Raw genomic sequence first — 20,232 nt, 5'->3', positions numbered from 1 at the left:
CAGTAATACATGTGTATTTTGAGTGTGGTCAGGTCAAATCTGTTTAAAACAGAAAAATACAGCCTGGAGAGAACCTGTTCGTCATCCAGCGCCCCTCTCCTCAGCCTCTCTCTGACACTCAGTTCAAACGAAAGCCACCAGGCTTATGGAGACATTAATCTTATAACATTAGCTTTGAAGGAATCAGCGGCTCATTGATAAAATATGGGTTAGGGCTGTGGCTGGATGACATGACAGGCTATAGCCAGAGGGACGCTGGGTAAACATGTACACTCCTGAACTAAACTCATCTCTGAGTGAGCACAAACTCGATAACCAACAGTGTGTGTGTGTGTGTGTGTGTGTGTGTGTGTGTGTGAGCGTGCATGTCCACATTTGTGACATGCACGCATCTTGAACTGTACTGTTGGTTAAGGGCTTGTAAGTCAGCATTTCACGGTAAAGCCTACACTTGTTGTATTCGGCGCATGTGACAAATAAAGTTTGATTAGAATTTTAAATTTGTGTATGTAAGCCCTGGAGAGGTTTGAATTCACATAGCTCACCCTTTGTTTAAGCCTGCGAATGCCCCTCTTGGCATGACTCTTGGCCTGTAGGAGAAACACAGGCATTAGAAATAAACACAGGCTCCATTAATATTTGACACTGTTCTGGTGTAACATCCCCTGGGCAAAAGACAAAGACTGAAGCTGGACACAAAAGTCTTCTCAGCTGGACACAAAAGTCTTCTCAGCTGGACACAAAAGTCTTCTCAGCTGGACACAAAAGCCTTCTCAGCTGGACACAAAAGTCTTCTCAGCTGGACACGAAAGCCTTCTCAGCTGGACACGAAAGCCTTCTCAGCTGGACACAAAAGTCTTCTCAGCTGGACATGAAAGCCTTCCCATCATGAATGTCTTCCCAACTGAACATGAAAGCCTACCCATCATGAAAGCCTACCGAGCTGGACATGAAAGCCAACCCATCATGAAAGCCTACCGAGCTGGACACGAAAGCCTACCGATCATGAAAGCCTACCGAGCTGGACACGAAAGCCTACCGATCATGAAAGCCTACCGAGCTGGACATGAAAGCCTACCGATCCTGAAAGCCTACCGAGCTGGACATGAAAGCCTACCAATCCTGAAAGCCTACCGAGCTGGACACGAAAGTCTACCGATCATGAATGTCTTCCCAACTGAACATGAAAGCCTACCCATCATGAAAGCCTCCCGAGCTGGACATGAAAGCCTACCGATCATGAAAGCCTACCGAGCTGGACATGAAAGCCTACCGATCATGAAAGCCTACTGATCATGAAAGCCTACCGAGCTGGACATAAAAGCCTACCGATTATGAAAGCCTACTGATCATGAAAGCCTACCGAGCTGGACATGAAAGCCTACCGATCATGAATGTCTTCCCAACTGAACATGAAAGCCTACCCATCATGAAAGCCTCCCGAGCTGGACATGAAAGCCTACCGATCATGAAAGCCTACCGATCATGAAAGCCTACCGATCATGAAAGCCTCCCGAGCTGGACATGAAAGCCTACCGATCATGAAAGCCTACCGATCATGAAAGCCTACCGATCATGAAAGCCTACCGAGCTGGACATCAAAGCCTACCGATCATGAAAGCCTACCGATCATGAAAGCCTACCGAGCTGGACATCAAAGCCTTCTGGGCTGGACATCAACGCCTTCTGGGCTGGACATGAAAGTCAACTATACAACACAGCACAAAGGAAAGGGCATCACAAGCACAAACACACACAGTCTACCAGCTAACACCATCCCAGTACCTTTCAGCCTGTATGACTTAATACACATCTCAGGGTTAGGACCCGAAATGGAACCAATACATGTCTGTCCAATTATGGACTCCCGAGTGGCACTGCATCTCAGTGCTAGAGGCGTCACTACAGATCCTGGTTCGATCACAATCGGCCGTGATGGGGAGTCCCATAGGGCGGCGCACAATTGGCACAGCGTCGTCCAGGTTAGGTGGAAGGTTTGGACAGGGTAGGCCGGCATTGTAAAATAAGAATTTGTTCTTTACTGACTTGCCTAGTTAAATATATTTTTTAAAATAAAAATATGAAAGTATTTGAGGTGTGCTTGATTTGCACTTTTGGGACTATTCCAGTGGTTCCAAACTAAATCAAGAGCAGCTCCAGTATTTGAACATATCAGACGAGGTCTGACAGGGACTGTATGGTAGATCCAGCCTTCTATAGGCCGTCTCCACAGCTGGACTTGCCTTGGTCACCGCAGTGTTGATCAGCGCTCCGCCTCTCTGCAACACACAACCAACACATCATTGTCATTTACCGGCACACACACACACACACACACACACACACACACACACACACACACACACACACACACACACACACACACCCTCCCTTTGCATTGACAGCTTTGCACACTCTTGGCATTCTCTCAATCAGCATCGCCTGGAATGCTTTTCCAACAATCTTGAAGGAGTTCTCACATATGCTGAGCACTTGTTGGCTGCTTTTCCTTCATTCTGTGGTCCAACTCATCCCAAACCATCTCAATTGGGTTGAGGTCAGGTGATTGTGGAGGCCAGGTCATCTGATGCAGCACAACATCACTCTCCTTCTTGGTCAAATAGCACTTACACAGCCTGGAGGTATGTTGGGTCATTGTCCTGTTGAAAAACAAATTATAGTCCCACTAAGCGCAAACCAGATGGGGTGGTGTATCGCTGCAGGATGCTGTGGTAGCGATGCTGGTGAAGTGTGCCTTGAATTCTAAATAAATCACTGACGGTGTCACCAGCAAAGCACCCCCACAACATCACACCTCCTCCTCCATGCTTCACGGTGGGAACCACACATGCAGAGATCATCCGTTCACTCACTCTGCGTCTAATAAAGACATGGCGGTTGGAGCCAAAAATCTCACATTTGGACTCACAGACCAAAGGACAGATTTCCACCACTCCAATGTCGATTGCTTGTGTTTCGTGACCCAAGCAAATCTCTTCTTATTATTGGTGTCCTTTAGTAGTGGTTTCTTTGCAGCAGTTTGACCATGAAGGCCTGATTCACGCAGTCTCCTCTGAACAGTTGTTATTGAGATGTATCTGTTACTTGAACTCTGTGAAGCATTTATTTGGGCTGCAATTTCTGAGGCTGGTAACTCTAATGAACTTATCCTCTGCAGCAGAGATAACTCTGGGTCTTCCTTTCCTGTGGCGGTCCTCATGAGAGCCAGTGTCATCATAGTGCTTGATTGTTTTTGCGACTGCACTTGAAGAAACTTTCAAATTCCTGACATTTTCCTGATTGACTGACCTTCATATCTTAAAGTAATGATGGACTGTTGTTTCTCTTTGCTTATTAAAGCTGTTCTTGCTATAATATGGACTTGGTCTTTTACCAAATAGGGCTATCTCCTGTAAGAAGGAAAGAAATTCCACAAATTAACTTTAAACAAGGCACAGATGTGAATTGAAATGCATTCCAGGTGAATGAAGCTGGTTGAGAGAATGCCAAGAGTGTGCAAACCTGTCATCAAGGCAAAGGGTGGCTACTTTGAAGAATCTCCAAAATATTTTGATTTGTTTAAGACTTTTTTGGTTACAACATGATTCCATGTGTGTTATTTCATAGTTGATGTCTTCACTATTATTCTACAATGTAGAAAATGGTGAAAACAAAGAAAAAATCCCGGAATGAGTAGGTGTATCCAAACATTTGACTGGTTTTGTACATCTACCAATACTAGAACAGTCCTAGTAGAACAATGACATCTACCAGCATCCCAGTACTCTACCTTTCAGATATTCAGAATCTACTAGCATCCCAGTACTCAACCATTCAGAATCTACCAGCATCCCAGTACTCAACCATTCAGTATCTACCAGCATCCCAGTACTCTACCTTTCAGAATCTACCAGCATCCCAGTACTCTACCTTTCAGTATCTACCAGCATCCCAGTACTCAACCATTCAGAATCTACCAGCATCCCAGTACTCAACCATTCAGAATCTACCAGCATCCCAGTACTCAACCATTCAGAATCTACCAGCATCCCAGTACTCAACCATTCAGAATCTACCAGCATCCCAGTACTCTACCTTTCAGTATCTACCAGCATCCCAGTACTCTACCATTCAGAATCTACCAGCATCCCAGTACTCTACCATTCAGAATCTACCAGCATCCCAGTACTCAACCATTCAGAATCTACCAGCATCCCAGTACTCTACCATTCAGAATCTACCAGCATCCCAGTACTCTACCATTCAGAATCTACCAGCATCCCAGTACTCTACCATTCAGAATCTACCAGCATCCCAGTACTCTACCTTTCAGTATCTACCAGCATCCCAGTACTCTACCATTCAGAATCTACCAGCATCCCAGTACTCTACCTTTCAGAATCTACCAGCATCCCAGTACTCTACCATTCAGAATCTACCAGCATCCCAGTACTCTACCTTTCAGAATCTACCAGCATCCCAGTACTCTACCTTTCAGAATCTACCAGCATCCCAGTACTCTACCTTTCAGATATTCAGAATCTACCAGCATCCCAGTACTCTACCTTTCAAAATCTACCAGCATCCCAGTACTCTACCTTTCAGAATCTACCGGCATCCCAGTACTCTACCTTTCAGAATCTACCAGCATCCCAGTACTCTACCATTCAGAATCTACCAGCATCCCAGTACTCTACCTTTCAGAATCTACCAGCATCCCAGTACTCTACCTTTCAGTATCTACCAGCATCCCAGTACTCTACCATTCAGTATCTACCAGCATCCCAGTACTCTACCTTTCAGAATCTACCAGCATCCCAGTACTCTACCTTTCAGAATCTACCAGCATCCCAGTACTCTACCTTTCAGTATCTACCAGCATCCCAGTACTCTACCTTTCAGTATCTACCAGCATCCCAGTACTCTACCATTCAGTATCTACCAGCATCCCAGTACTCTACCTTTCAGTATCTACCAGCATCCCAGTACTCTACCATTCAGTATCTACCAGCATCCCAGTACTCTACCTTTCAGAATCTACCAGCATCCCAGTACTCTACCTTTCAGTATCTACCAGCATCCCAGTACTCTACCTTTCAGTATCTACCAGCATCCCAGTACTCTACCATTCAGTATCTACCAGCATCCCAGTACTCTACCTTTCAGAATCTACCAGCATCCCAGTACTCTACCTTTCAGTATCTACCAGCATCCCAGTACTCTACCATTCAGAATCTACCTGCATCCCAGTACTCTACCTTTCAGAATCTACCAGCATCCCAGTACTCTACCTTTCAAAATCTACCAGCATCCCAGTACTCTACCTTTCAGAATCTACCGGCATCCCAGTACTCTACCTTTCAGAATCTACCAGCATCCCAGTACTCTACCTTTCAAAATCTACCAGCATCCCAGTACTCTACCTTTCAGAATCTACCAGCATCCCAGTACTCTACCATTCAGAATCTACCAGCATCCCAGTACTCTACCATTCAGAATCTACCAGCATCCCAGTACTCTACCTTTCAGTATCTACCAGCATCCCAGTACTCTACCATTCAGAATCTACCAGCATCCCAGTACTCTACCTTTCAGAATCTACCAGCATCCCAGTACTCTACCTTTCAAAATCTACCAGCATCCCAGTACTCTACCATTCAGAATCTACCAGCATCCCAGTACTCTACCATTCAGAATCTACCAGCATCCCAGTACTCTACCTTTCAGTATCTACTAGCATCCCAGTACTCTACCATTCAGTATCTACCAGCATCCCAGTACTCTACCTTTCAGAATCTACCAGCATCCCAGTACTCTACCTTTCAGAATCTACCAGCATCCCAGTACTCTACCTTTCAGAATCTACCAGCATCTCAGTACTCTACCTTTCAGAATCTACCAGCATCCCAGTACTCTACCTTTCAGTATCTACCAGCATCCCAGTACTCTACCTTTCAAAATCTACCTGCATCCCAGTACTCTACCATTCAGAATCTACCAGCATCCCAGTACTCTACCTTTCAGAATCTACCAGCATCCCAGTACTCTACCATTCAGAATCTACCAGCATCCCAGTACTCTACCTTTCAGTATCTACCAGCATCCCAGTACTCTACCTTTCAGTATCTACCAGCATCCCAGTACTCTACCTTTCAGTATCTACCAGCATCCCAGTACTCTACCTTTCAGTATCTACCAGCATCCCAGTACTCTACCATTCAGAATCTACCAGCATCCCAGTACTCTACCTTTCAGAATCTACCAGCATCCCAGTACTCTACCTTTCAGTATCTACCAGCATCCCAGTACTCTACCTTTCAGTATCTACCAGCATCCCAGTACTCTACCTTTCAGTATCTACCAGCATCCCAGTACTCTACCATTCAGAATCTACCAGCATCCCAGTACTCTACCATTCAGTATCTACTAGCATCCCAGTACTCTACCTTTCAGAATCTACCAGCATCCCAGTACTCTACCTTTCAGAATCTACCAGCATCCCAGTACTCTACCTTTCAGTATCTACTAGCATCCCAGTACTCCACCCATCAGATATTCAGAGTGAAAACCTCTATGACCTTATACACGTTTTAGGGTTAGGACTAGACATGAGACAAATACATGTTATATCTGTCCCATATGAAAGTATTTGAGGTGTGCTTGATTTGCACTTTTGGGACTATTCCAGTGGTTCCAAACTAAATCAAGAGCAGCTCCAGTATTTGAACATATCAGACGAGGTCTGACAGGGACTGTATGGTAGATCCAGCCTTCTATAGGCCGTCTCCACAGCTGGACTTGCCTTGGTCACCGCAGTGTTGATCAGCGCTCCGCCTCTCTGCAACACACAACCAACACATCATTGTCATTTACCGACACACACACACACACACCACATAATTGTCATTTACCGGTGCGCGCGCACACACACACACACACACACACACACACACACACACACACACACACGCACACACACGCACAAACGCGTGCGCAAACACACACACACACACAAACAAACACAAGCACACAAAAACACACACAGGAGTTCCATCCACCACACTACCCAACAGAAATCTGAATTTCCATACAAACATAAGCCGTTGTGTACGGACAGTGTGTTTTCTCTATGTATCAAATCTCTCCACACAGAAAACACATTCTTAGCATCTTCAGTTGGCTTTGTTTACTAGACAGAGAGAGAGACTAAACTAAAATACACTCAATTCATTTTAATTGCATATCATCTTTGTATACCTTGACGGTGTGCACCCACTGTTGATAAGACTTGGAATTACCTGCAAGACATCAAAGGCACACATAATGAAAGACACGGAGATGTGAAAGTGATTGTGGTGAGACACGCTGATAACTTGAATTTTATGGGACTGGTGTAGTGTAGTGGTGTAGCATAGTGGTGTAGTATAGTGGTGCAATGGTGCAGAGGTGTAGTGTGGTGTAGTGTCGTGGTGCAATGGTGTAGAGTAGTGGTGTAGTAGTGGTGTAGTGTAGTGTAGTGTAGTGGTGTAGAATAGTGGTGTAGTATAGTGGTGCAATGGTGTAGTGTAGTGGTGTAGTGTAGTGGTGTAGCATAGTGTTGTAGTATAGTGGTGCAATGGTGCAGAGGTGTAGTGTGGTGTAGTAGTGGTGTAGTGTAGTGTAGTGGTGTAGAATAGTGGTGTAGTATAGTGGTGCAATGGTGTAGTGTAGTGGTGTAGTGTAGTGTAGTGTAGTGTAGTGTAGTGGTGTAGCATAGTGGTGTAGTATAGTGGTGCAATGGTGCAGAGGTGTAGTGTGGTGTAGTGTAGTGGTGCAATGGTGTAGAGTAGTGGTGTAGTAGTGGTGTAGTGTAGTGGTGTAGAATAGTGGTGTAGTATAGTGGTGCAATGGTGTAGTGTAGTGGTGTAGTAGTGGTGTAGTGTAGTGTAGTGGTGTAGTGTAGTAGTAGTGTAGTGTAGTGTAGTGGTGTAGTAGTGGTGTAGTGTAGTGGTGTAGTGTAGTGTAGTGGTGTAGTAGTGGTGTAGTGTAGTGGTGTAGTAGTGGTGTAGTGTAGTGGTGTAGTGGTGTTATAGTGTAGTGGTGCAGTGTAGTGGTGAAGTGGTGGTGTAGTGTAGTAGTGTAGTGGTGTAGTGTTGTAGTGTGGTGGTGTAGTGCAGTAGTGGTGGTGTAGCAGTGTAGTGTAGCGGTGTAGTAGTGTAGTAGAGGTGTAGTGGTGTAGTAGTGTAGTAGTTGTGTAGTTGTGGTGCAGTGTAGTAGTGGTGTAGTGTAGTGGTGTAGTGTAGTAGTAGTGTAGTGGTTCAGTGTAGTAGTGGTGTAGTGTAGTGTAGTGGTGTTGTGTAGTGGTGTAATGGTGTAGTGTAGTGGTGTAGTAGTGTAGTGTAGTAGTGTAGTATACTGGTGTGGTGTAGTGGTGTAGTAGTGGTGTAGTGTAGCGTAGTGGTGTCGTGTAGTGGTGCAGTAGTGGTGTAGTGTAGTAGTGGTGTGGTGGCGTAGTGTAGTGGTGTAATGGTGTAGTGTATTGGTGAAGTGGTATAGTAGTGTTGCAGTGTAGTAGTGGTGTAGTGTAGTGGTGTAGCGTAGTGAAGTGGTGTAGCAGTGTGCTGGTGTAGTGTAGCGGTTTAGTAGTGGTGTAGTGTAGTGGTGTAGTGTAGTGGTGTGGTGTAGTGGTGTAGTGTGGTGTTGTATCATAGTGGTGTAGAGTAGTGGTGTAGCATAGTGGTGTGTTGGTGTAGCATAGTGGTGTAGTGTAGTGGTGTAGTAGTGCAGTGTAGTGGTGTAGTAGTGCAGTGTAGTGGTGTAGTGTAGTGGTGTAGTAGTGTAGTAGTGGTGTAGTGTAGTGGTGTAGCCGTGGTGTAGTAGTGTAGTGTGGTGGTGTCATGTAGGGGTGTAGCGTTATGGTGTAGTGTAGTGGTAGTGTAGTGGTGTTGTGTAGTAGTGGTGTCGTGGTAGTGTAGTGGTGTAGTGTAGTATACTGGTGTGGTGTAGTAGTGTAGTGGTGTAGCGTTGTGGTGTAGTGTAGTAGTAGTCTAGTAGTAGTGTAGTGGTGTGGTGTTGTGTAGTAGTGGTTTAGTGTAGTGTAGTGGTGTAGTAGTGTACGTTGTGGTGTAGAGTAGTGGTGTAGTAGTAGTGTAGTGGTGCAGCGGTGCGGTGTAGTGTAATTATGTAGTAGTAGTGTAGTGGTATAGCGTTGTGGTGTAGTGTAGTGGTGTGGTGTAGTGGTGTAGTGTAGTGTAGTATACTGGTGTAGTAGTGTAGTGGTGTAGTGTAGTGGTGTAGCGTAGTGAAGTGGTGTAGCAGTGTGCTGGTGTAGTGTAGCGGTTTAGTAGTGGTGTAGTGTAGTGTAGTGGTGTAGTGGTGTAGTGTGGTGTTGTATCATAGTGGTGTAGAGTAGTGGTGTAGCATAGTGGTGTGTTGGTGTAGCATAGTGGTGTAGTGTAGTGGTGTAGTAGTGCAGTGTAGTGGTGTAGTAGTGCAGTGTAGTGGTGTAGTGTAGTGGTGTAGTAGTGTAGTAGTGGTGTAGTGTAGTGGTGTAGCCGTGGTGTAGTAGTGTAGTGTGGTGGTGTCATGTAGGGGTGTAGCGTTATGGTGTAGTGTAGTAGTAGTGTAGTGGTGTTGTGTAGTAGTGGTGTCGTGGTAGTGTAGTGGTGTAGTGTAGTATACTGGTGTGGTGTAGTAGTGTAGTGGTGTAGCGTTGTGGTGTAGTGTAGTAGTAGTCTAGTAGTAGTGTAGTGGTGTGGTGTTGTGTAGTAGTGGTTTAGTGTAGTGTAGTGGTGTAGTAGTGTACGTTGTGGTGTAGAGTAGTGGTGTAGTAGTAGTGTAGTGGTGCAGCGGTGCGGTGTAGTGTAATTATGTAGTAGTAGTGTAGTGGTATAGCGTTGTGGTGTAGTGTAGTGGTGTGGTGTAGTGGTGTAGTGTAGTAGTAGTGTAGTGTAGTATACTGGTGTAGTAGTGTAGTGGTGTAGCGTTGTGATGTAGTGTAGTAGTGGTTTAGTGTAGTGTAGTGGTGTAGTAGTGTAGTGGTGTAGTGGTGTTGTGTAGTAGTGGTTTAGTGTAGTGTAATGTAATGGTGTAGTGCAGTGTAGTAGTGTAGTGTGGTGGTGTAGTAGTGTAGTATAGTGGTGTAGTAGTGTAGTGGTGTAGTAGTGTAGTGTAGTGGTGTAGTAGTGGTGTAGTGTAGTGGTGTAGCAGTGTAGTATACTGGTGTGGTGTAGCAGTGTCGTGTAGTGGTGTAGTAGTAGTAGTATAGTGTAGTGGTGCAGTAGTGTAGTGTAGTGGTGTAGTAGTGGTGTACTGTAGTGGTGTAGCAGTGTAGTATACTGGTATGGTGTGGTAGTGTAGTGGTGTAGTATATTGGTGTGGTGTAGCAGTGTAGTGTAGTGGTGTAGTAGTAGTGTAGTGTAGTGGTGCAGTAGTGTAGTAGTGTAGTGTAGTGGTGTAGTAGTGGTGTAGTGTAGTAGTGTAGTGGTGTAATAGTGTAGTGGTGTTATAGTGTAGTGGTGTTATAGTGTCGTGGTGCAGTGTCGTGGTGCAGTGTCGTGGTGCAGTGTCGTGGTGTAGTAGTGTAGTGGCGTAGTGTAGTGGTGTAGTAGAGTAGCGTTGGGGTGTAGTGTAGTGGTGGAGTGTAATGATGTAATAGTGTAGTGGTGTAGTAGTTGTGTAGTGGTGTAGTAGCGCTGTAGTGTATTGGTGTAATAGTGTAGTGGTGTAGTAGAGTAGTGTTGGAGTGTAGTGTAGTGGTGTAGTATAATGGTGTAGTGTAGTGTAGTGTAGTGGTGGAGTGTAGTGTAGTGTAGTGTAGTAGTTTGGGGTATTGGTGTAATGTAGTGAAGTGCCACTCACTTCCACAGAAACCTCCCTCAGTGATCTCCTCCTCGAACAGGTCAGTGAAGCCCCTTCCCGTATTCAGCTTGGCCAGACGGCCGTCAATAAACTGCAACATAAATTACAACACAGCATTACAGACCCGAGGTAGAGAGGGAGGGAGGGAAAACAAAGGGAGGGAGGAGGGAGAGAGACAGGGAAGGGAAAGAGAGAGGGAAAAGAAATAGAGAGGAAAGGGGGAGGGGAAGAGAGAGGGGGAGGGAAAGAAGATGGAGGCAGAGAGGGGGAGTGAGAGGGGTGGGAGAGAGGGAAGGGGAGGCAGAGAGGGGGGAGTGAGAGGGGTGGAAGAGAGGGAGGGGGAGGCAGAGAGGTGGGAGTGAGAGGGGTGGGAGAGAGGGAGGGTGAGGAGGGAGGGAGTGTGAGGGGGAGAGAGAGGGAGAGAGGGGGCGGTGAGAGAGGGAGGGGGAGAGAGGGAAAGAGGGGGAGGGAGGGAGGGAGGGAAAGAGGGGGAGGGAGGAGGGAAAGAGGGGTGAGGGAGAGGGGGAGAGAGGGATGGGAGGGAGGGAGAGAGGGGGATGGGAGGGAAAGGGGGTGTGGGAGAGAAGGTGGAGGCAGATGGGGAGGGAGAGAGCGGGAGGGAAAGAAAGAGGGGTGAGGAAGAGAGGGGGAGGGAAAGAAAGAGGGGTGAGGAAGAGAGAGGGGGTAGGGAGAGAGGGTGGGGAGGAGGGAGAGAAGGGGAAGGGGAAGAGGGAGGGAAAAAGAGGGAGGGGGAGAGAAAGAGAGGGATGGGGAGGGAAAGCGGGGGAGGGGGGAGGGCAAGAGGGGGGTGAGGGAAAGAGAGGGTTGAGGGAGAGAAGGTGGAGGCAGAGGGGGGTGAGTGGTGGAGGGAGAGAGAGAGAGAAAGAGGGGTGGAGAGAGAGAGGGAGGGGTGGAGGGAGAGAGAGAGGGGTGGAGGGAGAGAGAGAGGGGGTGGAGGTGGAGAGAGAGAGGGGTGGAGGTGGGAGAGAGAGAGAGGGGTGGAGGTGGAGAGAGAGAGAGGGGTGGAAGTGGAGAGAGAGAGAGAGCGAGAGAGGTGGAGAGAGAGAGAGAGACAGAGAGAGAGAGAGAGAGAGAGAGAGAGAGAGGGGTAGAGAGAGAGAGGGGTGGAGAGAGAGAGGGGGGTGGAGAGAGAGAGAGAGAGGGGGTGGAGAGAGAGAGAGGGGTGGAGAGAGGGAGGGAGGGAGGGGTGGAGGGAGAGAGAGGGAGGGAGAGAGAGGGAGAGAGAGAGAGAGAGAGGGGTGGAGAGAGAGGGAGGGAGGGGTGGAGGGAGAGAGAGTAAGAAAAGGAGGTATGGAGCGAGGCTGAACGACAGGGGAAAGAACACACTCGACTGGGCAAGTGTGTTTAATCCTACCTGTTCCAGACATGTCTCATGGTGAAATGAGGAGGGGTAATGTGGAGCAGGTTGTGGGGATTAGGGCAGTTTGCTGCCTGCTAAAGGTTGGTTTGGCTGGGAGACTGCATGGTGAGGCATTTCAGCATCCCAAATGGCACCCTAATCCCTAAATACTGAACTATTAACCAGGATCCTGGTCTAAAGTAGTGCACTACTTAGGGAATAGGGTGCCATTTGGGTTGCAACCTGGTGTCTGATGCACCAGGAACCTTCATTTCCTGTCACATGGAGTTTATAAAACACTTCCCATAAACATGTTCATTATAAGGTCAGACATTACACGCCCCCCCCCCCCCCCACACACACAGACACAGACCTCTGAGCAAAAAACGTTGAGTAAATAGACCAGCATTTCTATAATAAAACATACTACAAGATTTAACAACCCCTCCCCCCCAAAAAAACTAAAGAATGTAAATACATTGTATTCATTTATTCAATAAAGTCCTAAAAACATCACAGGCACAGGATAAGAACTGATCCTGGGTCATTGCCTAGCTGAAATGAACACACCAGCTCAACCCAGCAGGGCTGGGAGGAGACCTGACCAGGCCTGGGTCGTTTCTGTAAACCAGAAAGTGTTCTATGATCTGAAAGATTATTGTGATCTAAAAAAGGCAAAAGTGATCCCGAATCAGATCCTAAATCAGATACACTTGATGCATATGGCCTCTGGTGGAATAAGGGTTAAATAGATTAACATGTTGGTTTTAGAGCTGTGTCGACCCAGCCCGCTGTGGGTACAATTAGCAGTCTGCCTGTATCTTGTCAGGGATTGGGCATATCTCTCAGTGGAGCGCTCGGCTAACTAACTACCTAGTGTAAGGGTCTCCTCTTCTCTCCTGTAGCCCTGACCAACTCGTTATAATCCTGCTAATGAGAAATGACACTGCAGGTTTCAACCACCGCATGGTAGCTAGCTGCTCCCTGAGCCTGCCCCAATTAGCACACATCATCACCAAACCAAAGACACACTTATCTCAACCCAAATCAGCACCTAACCAAAGCCCCACTTAAACCCCCCCCCTCTTCTACTCCCTCCACTATCGAATTAGGGAAAGGGGGATACCTAGTCAGTTGTACAACTGAATGCATTCAACTGAAATGTGTTTTCTGCATTTAATTACCCCCAGTTATTGTGTCCAGTAATTAGACACGGCTCAACAATAGCAAGGACCAAGGATACCGGGCCCACAGCATGGACACCGGGCCCACAGCATGGACACCGGGTCCACAGCATGGACACCGGGCCCACACCAAGGACACCGGGTCCACAGCAAGGACACCGGGCCCACAGCATGGACACCGGGCCCACAGCATGGACACCGGGCCCACAGCATGGACACCGGGCCCACAGCATGGACACCGGGCCCACACCAAGGACACCGGGTCCACAGCAAGGACACCGGGCCCACAGCATGGACACCGGGCCCACAGCGTCTCTCTCTACACTGCTGTCTCTGGTTTATAGGGCTTTGTTTGTTTGTTTGTTTTTGCAGAACAACATTTCAAAAGAGATGTGTAAAATGATGAACTGGACAGAAGATAGTATTTATGGCCGTGAATCTCAATCAGGTTAAACTGGGTTGAAATTATTGATATATTCAAATGACAGTACCAGTCAAAAGTTCACACACCTACTAATTCAAGGGTTTTTCTTATTTTTTTTTGCTACATTGTAGAATAATAGTGAAGACAGAAAGCATGTTATCGTTGACAGACTTTCCCCCACATTCTCTTAGCAGCTCTCCTCCACTGTTCTGTACTAAACAGACCAGGGATGGTGTGTGTGTGTGTGTGTGTGTGTGTGTGTGTGTGTGTGTGTGTGTGTGTGTGTGTGTGTGTGTGTGTGTGTGTGTGTGTGTGTGTGTGTGCGCGAATGCATCTGTGAACGGATGTGGGTCACGGCCGGAGCAGTCGAACGGACCACTGGCCTCTCTCACTTTAATAGGAGAACAGGACTTTAACAGGAAGAGAAGAGATAAGTGACTCCATCACCACGCTACAGAGGAGGAGAGATAACCGCCACATCCCATCCCTACGCTACCACACAGACAGGAGCATAGAGGGAGGGAGGGAGGGAGGGAGGGAGGGAGGGAGGGAGGGAGGGAGGGAGGGAGGGAGGGAGGGAGGGAGGGAGGGAGGGAGGGAGGGAGGGAGGGAGGGAGGGAGGGAGGGAGGGAGGGAGGGGGGCTGTCCTTGAACTGTTGGTGGGTTGCATTCTGTGCTGCCTGGGTAAGTTATGGACGACGGGCAGAGACAGAGAGAGACACAGAGAGAGACACAGAGAGAGAGAGAGAGAGAGAGAGAGAGACAGAGAGAGAGAGAGAGAGAGAGAGAGAGAGAGAGAGAGGCCGAAACAAAGAGCTGATTAAGAAGCTCTCTGCTCCCTCTCATGGATAAATCAACAACAACTTATGAGGGCTGGGGAGGAACAGTCGAACTGTGGCGGGGTGAAAAGGGAACTTTATAGGACTGTGTGGGCTTTGAATGTATATATATTAATAGTTTATGTTTCCTAATCAAGGAGTGAAGATATCCTGGGTGCATTTTTGTCTGCGGTTGTTGGTTTGAAGAAAAGAGAGGATAGAAAGAGCTTTCAGTTTAATCAAAGGCTTAAATAACTCCTGTTAGTTTACAGTTATTAGGAAGGAATTTTCTCATGGTTCTGGAAAAGTGGGCAGCGCGTGCGCACAAGCACACACACACACACACACACACACACACACACACACACACACACAGCAGTGTTACCTGTTTGAAGAGCTGCAGGTTGACAGCCATCTCCAGGAAGTGTTTCATGGTGCTGGAGCGGTGAGCCACAAAACTCTCCTCGCAGAATGTGATTGGTTCCCCCTGACCAAGAACAGGAAGAGCAGAGAAGAAGATCAGAACATTTAAAACCAGATAACCAGACATTTACCCTTTATATTCTATGGTCGAATACTTTTAAAACATCACATTAATGATGTCATAAAGTACCACAGAAATTGAGTTGACCATCCATTTCTGCTTCTCAGATATTTTTCGCCCCCCAAAAACGTGGATGTCGATTAAGGCAGCCCCCCTCCCCACCTCTCTGATTCAGAGGGATTGGGTGAAATGCGGAAGACACATTTCAGTTGAATGCATTCAGTTGTACAACTTCCCCTTTCCCCCTCATTCAAGGGTTTTCTTTATTTTTATTATGACATAACACATATGGAATCATGTAGTAACCAAAAAAGTGTTCAACAAATCAAAACATATTTTATATTTGAGATTCTTCAATGTAGCCGCCCTTTGCACACCGTTGGCATTCTCTCGACCAGCATCACCTGGAATGCTTTTCCAACAGTCTTGAAGGAGTTCCCACATATGCTGAGCATTTGTTGGCTGCTTTTCCTTCACTCTGCAGTCCAAATCATCCCAAACCATCTCAATTGGGTTGAGATCAGGTGATTGTGGAGGCCAGGTCATCTGATGCAGCACTCCATCACTCTTCTTCTTGGTCAATTAGCCCTTACACAGCCTGGAGGTGTGTTGGGTCATTGTCTTGTTGAAAAACCAAATGATAGCAGGACTAAGTGCAAACCACCCCCACAACATCACACCTCCTCCTCCATGCTTCGTGGTGGGAACCACACATGCAGAGATCATCCATTCACCTACTCTGCATCTCACAAAGACACAGCGGTTGGAACAAAAAAAATCGCAAATTTGGACTCATCAGACCAAAGGATAGTGGTATAATTTCCATTGCTTGTGTTTCTTGGCCCATGCAAGTCTCTTCTTGTTATTGGTGTCCTTTAGTAGTGGTTCCTTTGCAGCATTTTGACCATGAAGAACTGATTCACTCAGTCTCCTCTGAACAGCTGATATTGTGATGCAATTTCTGAGGCTGGTAACTAATGAACTTATCCTCTGCAGCAGAGATAACTCTGGGTCTTCCATTCCTGTGGCGGTCATCATGAGAGCCAGTTTCATCATAGTGCTTGATGGTATTTGCGACGGCACCTGAATAAACTTTAAAAGTTCTTGGAATTTTCAGGATTGATTGACCTTCATTACTTAAAGTGATGATGGACTGTCGTTTCTCTTTGCTTATTGAACTGTTCTTGCCATAATATGGACTTGGTCATCAACCAAATAGGGGTATTTTCTGTATACCACCCCTACCTTGTCACAACACAACTGATTGGCTCAAACACATGAAAGAAAGGAAAATCCACAAATTAACTTTTAACAAAGCACACCTGCTAATTGAAATGCATTCCAGATGACTACCTCATGAAGCTGGTTGAGAGAATGCCAATAGTGTGCAAAGCTGTCAAGGCAAAGGGTGGCTACTTTGAAGAATCAAACACTTTTTTTGGTTACTCCATGATCATATGGGGTTATTTCATAGTTTTGACATCTTATAATGTAGAAAATAGTACAAATGAAGAAAAACCCTTGAAGGAGTAGGTGTGTCCAAACTTTTGACTGGTACTATATATATATAAATAAATAATACAAATAAAAATTGCTCCCAGGGATGAACCAGACTTGTGGAGGTCTACAATGTTTTTTCTGAGGTCTTGGCTGATTTCTTTGGATTTTCCCGTGAGGTCAAGCAGAGGCACTGAGTTTGAAGGTAGGCCTTGAAATACATCCACAGGTACACCTCCAATTGACTCAAATGATGTTAATTAGCCTATCAGAAGCTTCTATAGCCATGACATCATTTTCTGGAATTTTCCAAGCTGTTTAAAGGCACAGTCAACTTAGTGTATGTAAACTTCTGACCCACTGGAATTGTGATACAGTGAATTATAAGTGAAATAATCTGTCTGTTAACAATTGTTGGAAAATGACTTGTGTCATGAACAAAGTAGATGTCCTAACCAACTTGACAAAACTATAGTTTGTTAACAAGATATTTGTGGAGTGGTTGAAAAACAAGTTCGAATGACTTCAACCTAAGTGTATGTAAACTTCCGACTTCAACTGTGTGTGTGTGTGTGTGTGTGTGTGTGTGTGTGTGTGTGTGTGTGTGTATATATATATATATATATATATATATATATATATATATATATATATATATATATAGCCTATATTTCTAGATTCATAGCAGTGTGATTAACAGATATCTTTCTCCTCCTGTTGTTTCATTTACAGCTCAGCAAGGCTCCGACAACGACCCCCCCACCCCAACCATCACACACACGTTCTGTCAAAGCATATGGGATCCAAAAACACATGGTTCAGTCAGGGGGGGCTCCTTCATTTAACTCAGATTGTGTGTGTGTGTGCCCATATGAGAGCACGGATGCGTGTGTGTGTGTTTGTGTGGAATCGTAGGCTTTTTTCCAGAACCTATGGGGACTGGAGAGATGGTGTGTTGTGAGAGGACATCACGGTACACACACACACTCCCTTCTCTCTCTGCTTTAAGTGTGTGTTTTCTAAAGGGAGTCAGGCGGTGTGTTTCTACTACTGTCTGTATACATCCTTTATGGATCCTCACTCCAGGGCTCAACACCCAATTACCCTCAAAGCCTGTGAACAAAGGCCCTGCTATTTGACAAACACTACATGCTTTGTTCTGGTCTTAACTGGAGTAACTTGCAATTGAGAGGCAGAACGAGAGAGACATGTTCTGGGGTTTAGCCTAGAAAAGGACAGGAAGATGGTACAAGGCGGACTCCTTTAGTGTCTGTGTTTTGAACAAGCCCACCTTCTCTCAACTCAAAACCTTCAACCTTCACTCAGTGTTAAAAAACACCAATCATTTCACAAACGTACAGGTTTGTATCTAAGGGTTAGGGTTAGGTAATTACAGGTTTGTATCTAAGGGTAAGGGTTAGGTTATTACAGGTTTGTATCTAAGGGTTAGGGTTAGGTTATTACAGGTTTGTATCTAAGGGTTAGGTAATTACAGGTTTGTATCTAAGGGTTAGGTTATTACAGGTTTGTATCTAAGGGTTAGGTTATTACAGGTTTGTATCTAAGGGTTAGATTATTACAGGTTTGTATCTAAGGGTTAGGGTTAGGTTATTACAGGTTTGTATCTAAGGGTTAGGTTATTACAGGTTTGTATCTAAGGGTTAGGGTTAGGTTATTACAGGTTTGTATCTAAGGGTAAGGGTTAGGTTATTACAGGTTTGTATCTAAGGGTAAGGGTTAGGTTATTACAGGTTTGTATCTAAGGGTAAGGGTTAGGTTATTACAGGTTTGTATCTAAGGGTTAGGGTTAGGTTATTACAGGTTTGTATCTAAGGGTAAGGGTTAGGTTATTACAGGTTTGTATCTAAGGGGAAGGGTTAGGTTATTACAGGTTTGTATCTAAGGGTTGGGTTATTACAGGTTTGTATCTAAGGGTTAGGTTATTACAGGTTTGTATCTAAGGGTTAGGTTATTACAGGTTTGTATCTAAGGGTTAGGTTATTACAGGTTTGTATCTAAGGTTTAGGTTATTACAGGTTTGTATCTAAGGGTTAGGTTATTACAGGTTTGTATCTAAGGGTTAGGTTATTACAGGTTTGTATCTAAGGGTTAGGTTATTACAGGTTTGTATCTAAGGGTTAGGTTATTACAGGTTTGTATCTAAGGGTTAGGTTATTACAGGTTTGTATCTAAGGGTTAGGTTATTACAGGTTTGTATCTAAGGGTTAGGTTATTACAGGTTTGTATCTAAGGGTTAGGTTATTACAGGTTTGTATCTAAGGGTTAGGTTATTACAGGTTTTTATCTAAGGGTTAGGTTATTACAGGTTTTTATCTAAGGGTTAGGTTATTACAGGTTTGTATCTAAGGGTTAGGTTATTACAGGTTTGTATCTAAGGGTTAGGTTATTACAGGTTTATATCTAAGGGTTAGGTTATTACAGGTTTGTATCTAAGGGTAAGGGTTAGGTTATTACAGGTTTGTATCTAAGGGTTAGGTTATTACAGGTTTGTATCTAAGGGTAAGGGTTAGGTTATTACAGGTTTGTATCTAAGGGTTAGGTTATTACAGGTTTGTATCTAAGGGTAAGGGTTAGGTTATTACAGGTTTGTATCTAAGGGTTAGGTTATTACAGGTTTGTATCTAAGGGTTAGGTTATTACAGGTTTGTATCTAAGGGTTAGGTTATTACAGGTTTGTATCTAAGGGTTAGGTTATTACAGGTTTGTATCTAAGGGTTAGGTTATTACAGGTTTTTATCTAAGGGTTAGGTTATTACAGGTTTTTATCTAAGGGTTAGGTTATTACAGGTTTGTATCTAAGGGTTAGGTTATTACAGGTTTGTATCTAAGGGTTAGGTTATTACAGGTTTATATCTAAGGGTTAGGTTATTACAGGTTTGTATCTAAGGGTAAGGGTTAGGTTATTACAGGTTTGTATCTAAGGGTTAGGGTTAGGTTATTACAGGTTTGTATCTAAGGGTTAGGTTATTACAGGTTTGTATCTAAGGATAAGGGTTAGGTTATTACAGGTTTGTATCTAAGGGTTAGATCATTACAGGTTTGTATCTAAGGGTTAGGTTATTACAGGTTTGTATCTAAGGGTAAGGGTTAGGTTATTACAGGTTTGTATCTAAGGGTTAGGGTTAGGTTATTACAGGTTTGTATCTAAGGGTTAGGTCATTACAGGTTTGTATCTAAGGGTTAGATCATTACAGGTTTGTATCTAAGGGTTAGGTCATTACAGGTTTGTATCTAAGGGTAAGGGTTAGGTTATTACAGGTTTGTATCTAAGGGTTAGGGTTAGGTTATTACAGGTTTGTATCTAAGGGTTAGGTTATTACAGGTTTGTATCTAAGGGTTAGATCATTACAGGTTTGTATCTAAGGGTAAGGGTTAGGTTATTACAGGTTTGTATCTAAGGTTTAGGTTATTACAGGTTTGTATCTAAGGGTTAGGTTATTACAGGTTTGTATCTAAGGGTTAGGTTATTACAGGTTTGTATCTAAGGGTTAGGTTATTACAGGTTTGTATCTAAGGGTTAGGTTATTACAGGTTTGTATCTAAGG

The 20,232-nt window shown here is 45.0% G+C and overlaps 1 protein-coding gene across 2 annotated transcripts in view; it reads right to left on the bottom strand.

Annotated features, from left to right (window-relative positions):
* The window catches only part of LOC135513222 (DENN domain-containing protein 1B-like), a 272,795-nt gene that overhangs the window by 53,084 nt on the left and 199,479 nt on the right, over nucleotides 1–20,232 (bottom strand). The window contains exons 15-19 of one of the 2 annotated variants that reach the window (XM_064936030.1): nucleotides 15,011–15,112; nucleotides 10,840–10,930; nucleotides 7,258–7,298; nucleotides 6,803–6,838; nucleotides 546–590 (exon numbers count right to left, since the gene is read on the bottom strand). In XM_064936030.1, coding sequence (XP_064792102.1) covers nucleotides 546–590; nucleotides 6,803–6,838; nucleotides 7,258–7,298; nucleotides 10,840–10,930; nucleotides 15,011–15,112 — 315 coding nt within the window. Of the gene's footprint in view, nucleotides 1–545; nucleotides 591–6,646; nucleotides 6,839–7,257; nucleotides 7,299–10,839; nucleotides 10,931–15,010; nucleotides 15,113–20,232 lie in introns of those variants that run through there. The other variant, XM_064936029.1, reaches the window with a different exon arrangement.

Source organism: Oncorhynchus masou, chromosome 24, assembly GCF_036934945.1.
Source record: "Oncorhynchus masou masou isolate Uvic2021 chromosome 24, UVic_Omas_1.1, whole genome shotgun sequence".
In the NCBI taxonomy this organism is placed as follows: Eukaryota; Metazoa; Chordata; class Actinopteri; order Salmoniformes; family Salmonidae; genus Oncorhynchus; species Oncorhynchus masou.
This window is presented reverse-complemented; position numbering and strand designations above follow the sequence as displayed.